The following is a 13,350-nucleotide window of genomic DNA, read 5'->3' as shown; positions in this document are numbered from 1 at the left end:
ATGTACCTCTCATGCCAGTAATAGCCTCCTATGTATCTCTCATGCCAGTAATAGCCTCGTATGTAACTCTCATGCCAGTAATAGTCTCCTATGTAACTCTCATGCCAGTAATAGCCTCCTATGTAACTCTCATGCCAGTAATAGCCTCCTATGTAACTCTCATGCCAGTAATTGCCACCTATGTAACACTCATGCCAGTAAAAGCCATCTATGTACCTCTCATGCCAGTAATAGCCTCCTATATATCTCTCATGCCAGTAATAGCCTCGTATGTAACTCTCATGCCAGTAATAGCCTCCTATGTAACTCTCATGCCAGTAATAGCCTCCTATCTATCTCTCATGCCAGTAATAGCCACCTGTGTAACGCTCAATCTAGTAATACCTTATAGCTATGTTTGTTGGGTGATCACAGCATCTATGTCTTACTCTCTCATTTCTCAGTCTCACAGTTACTATGTCAGGACCTCTGACCGAGAATAGTCCAGTATCTGCCCTCACCCTCAGCCTCCTCACCTCTCACAACGACCTTCTGTCTCCAAAGAGCCGCCAGATCTATGCCCACACTGACCTGCAGAGTGCCATGGGGCTGGTCAGCGCAGAGCTGGGAGGCGGGGCTGCATCTGACCGCACCAACCCAAAGTGGCTAAAAGAAGGGCAGAACCAACTGCGCAAAGCGGCCGAGCATGAAAAGGAAGATCAGAACTGCAACCCAGATCCAGAAGGTGGCAACAAAGATTGGACCAACCAGAATCAGGACAAGAGGGAGAAACTGACTGAGCTGGAGGTGTCTGCACTCAACTGTGTGAATCTGAGTAGTATGATAACCACTCCTCTCTTCATCCATGCACAGGATGGAGATGAGGACGATGATGATCTGACCCCAGCCCAGAGTGAGGTCACTGACCCCATTACTACTGAGACCTCGGAGCTCAGCTCCGATATTGTGCAGGACAATGGAAAGGAGTCAATTGAGGGTCCCAGAGAAGCTGGACGCAGTGCCAGCCTCCTGTTTGGGATGAGGAACACTGCTGGAAGTGATGAAGACTCCAGCTGGGCAACGTTGTCTCAGGGAAGTCCGTCCTATGGCTCTCCCGATGACGGAGGTAGGATATAGAATGAGAATGTATAGGTCTGTGATATTGAATGGATCATTGAGTAGGATATACTGTGTATATCATACATATATAGCCCATCCTATATCCCCTACCAATGAGCTACCATATACTGTTTATATTGTGTATATCTATAGTCCATCCTATATTTCTGATGATTCATATAGGATACATTAGAGGGAGTTACAATCATGTATATGTCCTGTCTCTGGGTGGAGGGATGTGTTGGGTCATCCCTGTATATATACACTGTTCCAGGAAGGGGTTATATTTATGTATATATTCTGTCTCTAGGGGATGATATTTGGGGTCATTAATATACGTATCTTCTTGCAGATTGCTTCTGGCCACGGAACTCGCTGGAGACGGACTCGGATCTACCCTCAGGCTGGATGCGAGTGCAGGACACCTCAGGAACTTACTATTGGCACATTCCCACTGGCACCACTCAGTGGGAGCCACCATCTGATCTGTGCACTGGGGAGCCAAAGATGTACTCTCCTTCTACTGAACACACCCCAACAGAGGAGGCAGAGGTACGCTTTGCTTCGGTTTTACTTTTTATTGCAGATCATGGAGAGAAAATTTTGTTACTGGGTCAGATCGTGGGAACATTAACTCAATCATGCAGATGGGGAGAGCAAAATGTGAGTTCAGTTGGACAGCGATGGTACAGCGTCTGTTATAGGGTATGGACATGGAAGGGTGATCTTGACATCATGGGGGAGGTGGTCTTGCCCAGTACTAGATAGTACTAGGTACCTAATAAAGTGGCCACTGAGAGTTAGTTTCATGTACGTGACTCTAGAGAGATGATGCAACTGAAGATCTGTTATTTTGCTCTGAGATGACAACACTCCATTATATCCTCAATCATATTGCTGAAACTTTTCCTCCCTGTCTAGGAGACCTCACAGGAGGAGCTGTCAGATTTCAGTCACAATGAGACTGAGGAGGTGACCTTCCATATCAACACTCTGAGTCTCAGGTGAGTACACCTCCCATACTATACTAGTTATGTCTAAGATTCAATCAGAAGTTCTGCCGGAGAACCGATTCTTGGCCAAGAGCCTCATCGGCTGTATGAGCTGCCAGTCTTCTGGGAGCACCAGAGTGACCAGCGAGAGAGGTTTCAGTGACACAAAAGCAGCTGCTGTTATACGGCGGCTGTAAAACACTCTGTAATGTCAACTAACAACAAATCTAAAACTTCTTATTTACAAATAGCTTAATAGACTAGATTCACTCCCTTGTTTTAAGGAAGAGTTTAACCTGATGATTTTCCAGGCTCTGAAGCAGATGACCTTCCCCCAGTATTATACTCCACCCTGCTTAACATTACGTATAGTGTTCTGGGGGTGATGCCTGGCAATATGTTTGCAGCAAACATCTCTAGTGCGGAGTCTGTCCACCCTCCCCCCTAAGTCTCCTTAATAAATGTTGATGATGATGATGATGATGATGATAAGTCTCCTTTTCATTCCATAGTCACTGTATACCACGAGAGGAGTGACTGCTGTCATCTGTTTCCCATCCACACCCTCTTTGTCTCAAATCCTCCTTATGTCTGTCGCCCTACAGTGGGAGGGGCAGACTCCCTGCCTCATATTCTCTGTCTGTCTTGCCCTGCAAAGGGAAGAACATAGCCTATGTCTCATATTTAAGATGCTTAGGGTGTTGAGGTTGGCTTCTCAAGTCAAATCGAAGACTAGTGTCAGTTAATGAGTGACCATTCTACCTTTTTGCTGAGCTGGATGTAATGGTATTTCTGAAATTTCTACGGCCTCCCAGGTCTTTGTGTACTTGGGTAATGAGATGAGTAAATTGTATTTTATTTTTGTGACTGTAACAATACAAATTATTACATACAGTTTAATAATATATTTCTTTACTCCACTGATATTAATGTCTTCCAGCTCTGTTCAGCCATCGGATGAAGAGAGGGGGCCAATGCTGATCACTGACCAGGGGCCACAGGTATGTCTTTCTGTCGCTTGATGGTCTTACTTCACCACCCGGTCTCTAGGGGGAACAGAGGGATTTCCTTCCTGCACAGTTTATCTGGGTTTCTTTCTCACCGTCAGTAACTGACTGTTACTGACCACTCCTACTGGTGTCACCACCAGACACTTGCCAACTGAGAATGCCAACTGCACAATAGTTGCAGGAGAATTCAGCTGCCACCACTGGGCTCCTTTGCGGCATCCAGAACCCTGTACTTCTGGGGTACTTCTGGGGTAGCTGATGTAGCTGTTGCAGCGCCTCTTTGCTGTGGGTTGGCTGGTACCTCCTGACTGCTTACTATGGATCAGAACTGCTGGGTAGCGGGCAGAGCTTTGACACAGACGCTGGGTTCAACACAGGACAGTCAAGGAAAGGATTAGAGTGTAAGCTCTGATCTGTTGCTCACAGGATACAGCAGGTAATAGTCTCAGCCAGAATCTTCAAGCAGTGATGGTTTATCATTCAAGAGCCCAGACAAGGACTTTTCCACACCAGTTTGTGGTACTGGTGATCATCCAGAAGTTCAGATGGAAACTGATACATTAGATCAGGCCTGTCCAACCTGCGGCCCTCCAGGTGTTGTGAAACTACAAGCCCCAGCATGCTTGCTGGTAGACAACCAATTGATTGCTGGAAGGGCATGCTGGGACTTTCACAACATCTGGAGGGCCGCAGGTTGGACAGGCCTGCATTAGATGGTAAAACAGCTCCTTTTATACAGATTCTGACACATTGTCAGGGAGTAGACAAGCCCCCTGATCCAACCAGGCACCGAAACGTCTGATATGACATCAGATATTTTAACATCAGGATGTGATATTTCTCTAGACGTGAGAGTAAACACAATTTAATTTACAAAATTCACATAAATCTGTGATTTCCTTAAACTTGCCGTTCACATTATTCATGTAGTTTGTCTATCTTTTTAACAAGGCAGGATACAGGTAACTACCCCCTTCCTGGGCTTTCAGGTTGAAAAGACCTGTTGGCTACTGAGAATAAAAGGTCTAATTAACATGAGATTAACATGGGGTCATTTCTTCAGACAGCTGCAAAAACACATTTTCTTCACACACATGCCTATTGCAACAGGAATCAGTGCATTTCTAATACACAAAGATAACACAGTATCAAAATCAGTACATTTGCAATGATATAAATTAGCGCACTGCACTAATAATTTAAATATATTTCTACAATAAGTTATTTACAAGTGATCCAGCCACACTTTCTCATCCAAGCCTGCACCTTTTTAATATGCATATTGTATTATGTTCATTGCTGTTTTTTGTATGTTATACATATTACAGCTGTGTTGTTATAACTGAGGGCAGCGAAATATTTTCCTACATGATTAAAAAAAAAAAAGTCATGCAATCTTTAAAACTAACACAATGACATGTTTGGCTCAACTTTGGCGCAGATCATAGACTTCTTCTCTCAGTGTACATCGCATGAAGCATGGTGGTGTAGCTGGTATTGGGTTATTACGGTAAATGTCTCTTGCAGAGGTTCCCGGTGCACTCTCTTGGTTGGGTTGAAGTCACAGAGGAAGATTTAGCCCCAGGGAGGAGCAGCATCGCAGTCAATGGCTGTATCAGACAATTGTCACTTCACAACCACAGCATGAGCCAGGTAAGGCTTATTCCTGATCTGTCTGCCCAATGTTGTGCTCTCAGAATATATATAATCTATATCTATGTTGCCGGTCTGTGTCACAGGAGGATATGCTGCTGATCCTGGATGACGACTCTCTGAAGCTTTACGACTCCACAGGGCAGACTCTGCTTCACTCTCAGCCCATAGTGAGCATCCGAGTGTGGGGTGTGGGGAGAGATGACAGAAGGTGAGACCACTTATCCTGGGTTGTGCTACCTGGGTGGTGAATTCCAACAGGTCGGATGACAAACTTCCCAGTCCTATTTTATTTAGTTTCCAGTACACCTATTCACTATAGAACTTTGGCTTTAGCCGTCATCAAATGTATTTCTCTCCTTGTATATAGTGACATAACTCCTTTGTGCGATAGACAGCTGCTTGCAGTGTGTTGAAGACGTGTTAACCCTATGTACTCCCCCCTCTGTGTTTCTAATATAAATATAAACCCATGAATATATTAAACAGATTAGACATCTATAAAGGTATTTACTACAATCTCTACATGGCCATTCTGTTTCCAATATCTCCACCCAAAGCATTGTCGGTCTTATTCTTTGGGAATGATCTCATCATGGGTGTGGCCTAGTGTCAGGGGAGAAGTCTATTCACTGCGCTGCTCCCGGAAATGTCAGCCCGCCGGCACAGAGCAGATGGAGGAGATTCCCCCATAACCTGAGAGCGTTAACCATGAATCCTGTCTAGATGTATTTATATTGTGTGTGTGTGTGTATTATTTTGTAAAATAAATGGATTTAACATATTACTTCTCCCACCAACAATTTCCCGTTCACTAAACTACTTTTCTCTTATAATGCTGCTGATGGACACAGAGAGAGGTATCGTCATCCTTGTTTAATTGTATGATGCCATAGATTCTGTAACGCCTGACATTATTGTACAGATATAACACATGAAAGCAGCAAGCACAGAAGCAGATACACACAGACAGGTGATCAGAATAATAACATGGATGCAATTAATAGAACAAATCACATGGCATACAGTAATAATTCAGGATAAGACATGACGGGGACGACGGAGAGTGAACACACATGAGACATAGGGTAGAGGGCTCTGCCCATGACAGATTACACTGTAAAGGGAGGTGGTTGTGAGACAATAGTAGGTAAAGGGACGTTAAGCTTAGCGGTCCAGGTGGGTATCGGAGAAGGTGGAGTCCAAACAGTCAAAGTGGCAGGAGGGTATGTTATGTCAATATGGAATACCACTCAGATGTGTTGGGAGATACAGTATATACATGTCGGTGGTCTTGTCCTGTCTCCACCATTTGTGTCTCCTAATTAGCTGTTCATGGCAAATGTTAATTTTCTTATCCTCCTTCACTTTCAGAGACTTTGCTTACGTAGCAAGAGACAAACTGACACAACTGCTGAAATGTCATGTGTTCCGGTGTGAGGCACCAGCCAAGGCGATTGCGACTGGTCTACATGGGGTCTGCTCCCGGGTGCGTCATACGTTAGTGTGTAATATAGAGAAGGTTCTGCCCCCCCCCCCCCCTTTCCGTGTCTAGTCTGCCCCTACAATCCCCGTCTGTTCAGCTCCCACCTCCCATGCTTCATCTGGTCTGCCCCTCTCACTCTTTATTATGTTTTCCAACAGATTATGGCTGAAAGACGGAGCACACGATCGCTCATGGATGGCCTTTTTTTGGACCAGTCCAGACTGGTAGATATTCCTTTCCAAGGTGCGTTTCCTCTCTGTACACTAAATGAGACACTTGTGCAACTGACATGTCCATAGGTACCGCTCCCCTCCATGTTTCTGCTGGTTCCCTGCTTATCACCTCATTCTCTTCTAGCTATGTCTCATTAACTGGTACATTGATGGTTAAGTAGAATGTTCTCTCTTACAAAGTAATATTGTTATCTCCTCTTACATGGGTGGAGACAAATGATCTCATCATCATTCTTTTCTTACTCCATGTCTTTAATCATCTCATCCTAGACACTTTTTTCTTTTTTCCAGTAGAGTTTCCAGCCCCAAAGAATGAACTCGTTCAACGCTTCCAGGTCTACTATCTGGGAAATGTCCCTGTTAACAAACCTGTGGGTAGGTCATTGTATATCATCATCTGGGCAACAAACCCGTGGGTAGGTCATTGTATAGTCAGCTATCTGTGGGTAGGTCATTGTATATCATCATCTGGGCAACAAACCCGTGGGTAGGTCATTGTATAGTCAGCTATCTGTGGGTAGGTCATTGTATATCATCATCTGGGCAACAAACCCGTGGGTAGGTCATTGTATAGTCAGCTATCTGTGGGTAGGTCATTGTATATCATCATCTGGGCAACAAACCCGTGGGTAGGTCATTGTATAGTCAGCTATCTGTGGGTAGGTCATTGTATATCATCATCTGGGCAACAAACCCGTGGGTAGGTCATTGTATAGTCAGCTATCTGTGGGTAGGTCATTGTATATCATCATCTGGGCAACAAACCCGTGGGTAGGTCATTGTATATCGTCATCTGGTCAACAAACCCGTGGGTAGGTCATTGTATATCGTCATCTGGTCAACAAACCCGTGGGTAGGTCATTGTATATCGTCATCTGGTCAACAAACCCGTGGGTAGGTCATTGTATATCGTCATCTGGTCAACAAACCCGTGGGTAGGTCATTGTATATCGTCATCTGGTCAACAAACCCGTGGGTAGGTCATCAGAGATTAGGTCAGTGCAGATGTGATGCTGTCTGCGTAGCACCAACAGTTTTTTGTCTTCATTCTGGTATTATTATGTTGGTAGAGTCAGAGCATAGGTAGGTACCAGGAAATGTGGGACACTAACTAGAGAGAAGATGTCTACACAGTGCTACATTGTTTTATTTTTGTAATATATATGATATCATTGGATTTATAGCCATGGGGTAAACATGGGGTGAGAGTGTTAAGTTTTGGAGGATAGAAGAGCAGGTATTTATTTAATCTATCTTTTAGGAATGGATGTGATCAACCGCACCTTACAGACAGCTCTGAGCACTGATAGAAGCAACTGGATTCCTGTCAATGTTAACGTGGCGTCAGCGACTGTTACCGTCATACACCAGCAGGTAATGGATATTACACGTTGGCCGGTGTGATGTGACGCTGTCTGAGACTACTGCATGCAGTACCGAGCAGCTGGCACTAGAGGTGATAGAGAGCCACTTTCATAGTGGGGTGTAATCACTAATAAAACTGTTTTCCCTTTGTAAACTTAAAACCAAAGAACACTGCAAGTGATTGTGGGACATGGTGTCTCTGAGAGCCCCCTTTTATACAGAATTAATGTAACAATGTTCACTTGGCACATGTTCACAAGAGGTAGGCAAAGGAAACCTCCTTTCTGTCCGTTCATTTGAAGTCTCTTAACCAGGGGTCCTTTGGCCCTGTGACGACTCCACGGGATGAGCACAAAAAGATCAGGGCAGAACCTCATTATAGTTCTCCTTATGGAGGATTCTGCTGCCTCCCCACATTAGTTCTGCGAAGGTTCTGACTCCACACTCTCTCTGTGGCTCTCCCCAACAGATAACTTGGTAATGCAGATCAACTTATTTACAGGTCCGCGCGGGAGAGTGATGGTAGTGTCCAACGTGAAGTAGGCCTGGGCTCATTAAAACTGCGCTAGGGAAGCAGCCTAGAGGTACAGAGGGTGATGGGATGAAAGAGTAGAAGTTGAACATGAGGAAAGAGGGTCTTGCCCGTGAGAGCTTACATTCTAAAGAGAGGGGGTGGGGTGGGGGGGGGTACCGAGTGGGAGAGTGGAGATGATAGCTGAGACAGGAGTTAGGATGAGGGCTGATGGGCTTGAATAAAGAAGTAAGGTCTAAGGGCACACTGAGACCTTGAAGAGTAGAGGCTAAGCTGATAGAACATGGGAGATTGTACCACACGTGGGGTGCAGCCCAGGCAAAGTGCGGGAAACGGGAGTGGGAAGAGGTAATCGGTGTGGTAGTAAGGTGGCAGTCGTTGGTAGAGTGAAGAGACCGGGAAGGAGTATGGGTAGAGATGAGGTTGGAGATGTAGGGTGTCAGGATTGGTTGAGAGCTTCGTAGATGAGGAGGTTAAATTTAATTCTGAGGGCCGAGGGGAGCCAATGTTGCGACTGGCAGAGAGGAACAGTAGAGTGAGAGCGGCTGGAGAGAAAAATAAGGTGGCCAGCGGCATTGAGGATAAATTAAAGCGAGGCAAGATAGGGATTGGGAAGGCCAGAGAGGTTACAACAATGAAAACATGAATTAAAAGAGAGCAAATACGAGTTTTGGGGCATCCATGGTGGGAAATGGCCGGATCTTGGATATATTCTGGAGTTGGAGGTGACTGGAATTGGAGAGGGACAGAATGTGAGGTTTGAATGAGAGGGAAAGGTTGATGAAGATAGATATTTATTTATTTTTTTTAATTTTTGAAATGCTCGGTGGTGTCCTAGCCACTATACTGCTTTTGCCGATACTATGTCTCCTAGTATATAAGACTGAGGGAAATATTGGTGTCCTGCTTATATAATGTCTCCCAGTATGTCACACTGAAGGAAATATTGATATTATGGCTGAAATGGAACAATATTTCCTTTTACCCCCATTTCACTTATTTCATATAATGTTTATTATTGAGTTTGCTGTATATACTGATCACCTCTGCTCCCGAGGTGCGTGCAGGAGCAGAGAATGCTGGGAGTTGGCGGATGAGACAGTAAGGGCCGCTAGCAGTGGGGTCCTCTCATCTCTCATACTTCCCTTCCAGAGCGAGGACACTCTCAGCGAATGCCGAGTCCGGTTCCTGTCCTTCATGGGGGTAGGATGTGATGTCCACACATTCGCTTTCATCATGGCAGAGGCCCCGAGTCTCTTTATCTGTCACATGTTCTGGTGCGAGCCCAACGCCGCTCACCTCTCTGAGGCGGTTCAAGCTGCCTGTATGGTAAGAGCTGTTATGTCCTTGATATTGTCCATCCTCTGTTGTTCTGCTGAGCCCCCCTATCTGTGTTTCCCTGTACTTATACTGAGCCTCCTCATCACAAAAGTGCAGCTATAGTGATCTATACACATAAACCACTGAAGTCTTGGGAGAGACCCCACAAGCACACGGGTGACAGACATTGGGAATAGTAAAACGAAGCAATGTGCTCATCTACATTGGAAGATCCCAGTATGCATTACCCAATTACAAATCTATTATTTTTTGTTAAACTTTCAAAAAAAGAATGGAGGACCGATATAATGAACGTGTGTATGCGCAGGACTTAGCGTCTGTGTGTAGATAATATATTGGGCACTAGGTGGCAGTATTCATTTACATAGTAGCTGTCTGCTGTACCACACTTAGGGTGTTGAAATTATTAAAGGTTGAACTAATGCAGATTCCTCTGCTGATCCTGTAACATCTTTTATAGTGTCCTCTGCAGATTCTATAATCTTCTTTTCTACCCTATCATAGCTTCCAGCTTGTTATAGCCTCCTTAACCATTGGTATAATCATTGTTCACTGGTCTGTAATAACGTCTTCTGCAGATTCTACAGTCATCAATCAGAGCTTTCTCTGTAATCATTTCCTATAGTCTATAATAGGTGTCTCGTCACAACTCCTTCGTGTCTTGTGTCCCCCGTCTGCCTCCCCAGATGCTGTCATAATCCTCATTATTTTATAGGGCACCACAGGTTCCTTAATGCCTGACAATCATCTTACAGATATTACAAACGTGCTTATAATGAACATAACCGATACATGAATACAATCATCACATACTTAGATAGTTATGAGCTAATCAATACAACAAGAACAAATTCCAGGCATGTGAGTGAACAAACAGCAGAAGATTCAGCATAAGTCATCAGGGTCATACAACAGACATCAGACAGAGGACCCTCCCTGTGAGAGCTTACATTCTAGACGGAGGGGTTAATGAGAAACACTGTTGGACAGAGAGAGTAGAGGGAGTGGACATAAGGGTCTTGGAGGGGGAAGCATAGGCAAGCATGAAGAGGTGTGTCTTGAGGCGTTGAAGGATTGTAGGTTGGAGAGTTTGGTAGGCTGAGGTAAGACGTTCCATAGGTGGATCTCCTGTAATCATATCTCGTACCTCTCTTTTCTGATCCTGTAATCACTTCTCACGTCCCTCTCTGCAAACCTCATAATCCCGTTATAGAAGAGAATGGTGTCCAGTGGCAAAAAGGGCTGTTTTTCAGGTTCAAATGAAACCAAGAAGTCAACAACCTTACTTCTATGGATCACTTGGTAAAGGGTAAAAATGTTCTGGAACGTGTGGATCCTTAGAGCTTCAATGTGAAACCTCAAACAATAGAAAGAAATAAAATAGTGTACACTGTGTGACTTGTACATTTATTTAAATGTTGAATAAACACTCGCGTGTTGTTGGCGATGTATGCATAGTCTTACAGTCGGCAGATATCCGTTATCAAGGACCACTTCTTCCTCTGTTTTACCACTTTATTGGAAATTGTGTGTTCTGCATTATTAAAGGGTTGTGATCCAGGTGAAAATGAGGAGCAGGAACTTCTAAGAGAGTTTTGTCTTGTGAGGTGTATAAAAAATATGTGCATAAATTATAACACGTTTGGAACCTTTGTCTCCTGCAGCTGCGATATCAGAAGTGCTTGGACGCTCGACCACAGAGCTCCTCCTGCCTCCCTACTCCTCCTGATTCTGTCGCCCGTAGGGTTGGTTCCAGCGTTCGCAGAGGGGTACAGTCGCTCTTCGGATCCTTCAAAAATAAACGTCCTGGGGGGCAGACGCCGTAACCTTCAGGTTCATGTCCGTTGTCCCTTTTGCTGCGCTCTCTGCCTGTCTTTCCTTATTAATTCTACAGGGCCCTGGTGCAGCACACATGTAATGAGTCTTGTTTCCCAATGTAAGGGCAGAAAGACACTCCAGGAGTTGGGTTACCTCTAGATTATTGGAACCCTTTTGAGGCCTTATGAGTAGCAATAAGGCACTGGGAAGCTGCCGGGTGTCTGCTTCGTTGGGAGGCTGTTATTGTGGTTGTTTAGATAATATATATATATATGTGTGTGTGATGTAATGTCTAACACATTTATGGCTAACCCCAGTCTTGTCCATCCCATGTAGCCATGTTCCGATCTGCTTTAGAGGCTGTAAACTATTTTGGATCTCCAGCTACTCAGTACAGGCACGGCCCTGTCCTTAGTGGCTGACTCTGGATGTTCTGCACTGGTCACCTCTGGTCCTTGATACTCTCTAGCAGATCTTTAATGTCATTCAGTTCTTAATTGTTGGTCACCTGAATTTGATCTGTGACTCAGGATTGTCATCTGCATTGTGTAATGTACGACATGTCGATCTTTTGACTCGGAGAGGTCCCAGTTAGAAATTGGCTAGTGTGGACATGTAGTGATGTTCAAATCTGTGTGTGACACTACTAACACTCTCGCTGACTTCTTTCTGTGACCACACTGATCTAACATACATGTAGTCTGGGGACCTATAAACGGTAGACACCAATCCCAGTGGTTGAATCGGACAACCAGTGTGATGTGTGTATTACACTCTCATTCATTTGCGCTTTTTAAGTATGACTGCTGCTATACAATGTGCTGATAACACTAAACTGGATATAATTGAGCCTAATTCATCATCTCAGTCCCTGCAGTTCATGGAATCCTAGTTAGCGTGTTCCATGCTGCTGTGGATAATGGTTGACGTGTAGAACCACAGGATCAAGCCCCTGTTCACTGGTCATAACTGACGTGCTATGTGTTGCCAGTAACAGGGTCACATGACACAGACGTAACCTTGTTTAGTAGAGTTTATTATAATGTATGTTAGGGTGGACTGAAAGCATAGTAATTTGGGGGGAATGAGAAGACCCAAAATAATGGCTTTTATTTACACTGTTCTAGATTTATTTATTATATGAATTTGTGTGTAATTTAATATGTTTATATGCATTTGGACATAACATGCTTTATGACCTGTATGTCAGATCTGATCCTGTATATTTACTTCATGAGAGTCTGCATGCCAAGTAACACTAACGCACACACTTTGCGTGATGAGACGCGGAAACCCTCACATATATGTAATCTTATATGCACTGTCTCCCCAAAGCTGTAACTTGCTGTGTGTGTATCTCACTGTCATTAATACTTTATTCTGTAGTGTGTAGAGCAATCCTGAACATGCTAGTGTGCAGTAGGTGTATGTAAGCCGCTGCCAAGAACACACTAATCTGTGGCTGGTGTATGTGAAAATATATCCTCTAAACATGTTACTGTATGCCTGTATGTGAGCACTACCCAAAAACACACTTGTGTATGTGTTGTGTATGAGAAAGCTAGCCTTGGAACACTGTAGTGTGCATTTTGTGTATGTGAGAATCTACCCCATAACGGTAGTGTGTGTCTGCTGTATGTGATGTGAGAAAGCTATCCCAGAACACTGTAGTGTTTGTGTCTGGGGTATGTCAGAAAGCTACCCTTGGATCAACAGGTGAATTCTGTATATGTGCAGTACTGGAACTGTAAACACTAATTTCCCCCAGGGACATATTAAAACTATTGTACCCTACATCAATAAAATCTTAACATGACAATGA

General features: G+C 44.2%; 1 protein-coding gene across 5 annotated transcripts in view; it reads left to right on the top strand.

Annotated features, from left to right (window-relative positions):
- APBB1 (amyloid beta precursor protein binding family B member 1) overlaps window positions 1–13,350 on the top strand; it is a 22,879-nt gene extending 9,529 nt beyond the window's left edge. For 2 of the 5 annotated variants that reach the window (XM_075198451.1, XM_075198452.1), the window contains exons 3-14: window positions 544–1,105; window positions 1,451–1,650; window positions 2,020–2,102; window positions 3,031–3,091; window positions 4,628–4,753; window positions 4,840–4,964; window positions 6,128–6,242; window positions 6,398–6,482; window positions 6,764–6,847; window positions 7,734–7,846; window positions 9,522–9,698; window positions 11,375–13,350. In XM_075198451.1, coding sequence (XP_075054552.1) covers window positions 544–1,105; window positions 1,451–1,650; window positions 2,020–2,102; window positions 3,031–3,091; window positions 4,628–4,753; window positions 4,840–4,964; window positions 6,128–6,242; window positions 6,398–6,482; window positions 6,764–6,847; window positions 7,734–7,846; window positions 9,522–9,698; window positions 11,375–11,536 — 1,893 coding nt within the window. In that variant the 3' untranslated portion in view covers window positions 11,537–13,350. Of the gene's footprint in view, window positions 1–443; window positions 1,106–1,450; window positions 1,651–2,019; window positions 2,103–3,030; window positions 3,092–4,627; window positions 4,754–4,839; window positions 4,965–6,127; window positions 6,243–6,397; window positions 6,483–6,763; window positions 6,893–6,922; window positions 6,964–7,733; window positions 7,847–9,521; window positions 9,699–11,374 lie in introns of those variants that run through there. The other 3 variants (XM_075198450.1, XM_075198449.1, XM_075198453.1) reach the window with 3 other exon arrangements.

Source organism: Mixophyes fleayi, chromosome 2 (genome assembly GCF_038048845.1).
Source record: "Mixophyes fleayi isolate aMixFle1 chromosome 2, aMixFle1.hap1, whole genome shotgun sequence".
Taxonomy (NCBI): Eukaryota; Metazoa; Chordata; class Amphibia; order Anura; family Limnodynastidae; genus Mixophyes; species Mixophyes fleayi.
The sequence above is the reverse complement of the archived record's forward strand: the minus strand, read 5'-3'. Positions and strand labels throughout refer to the sequence as shown.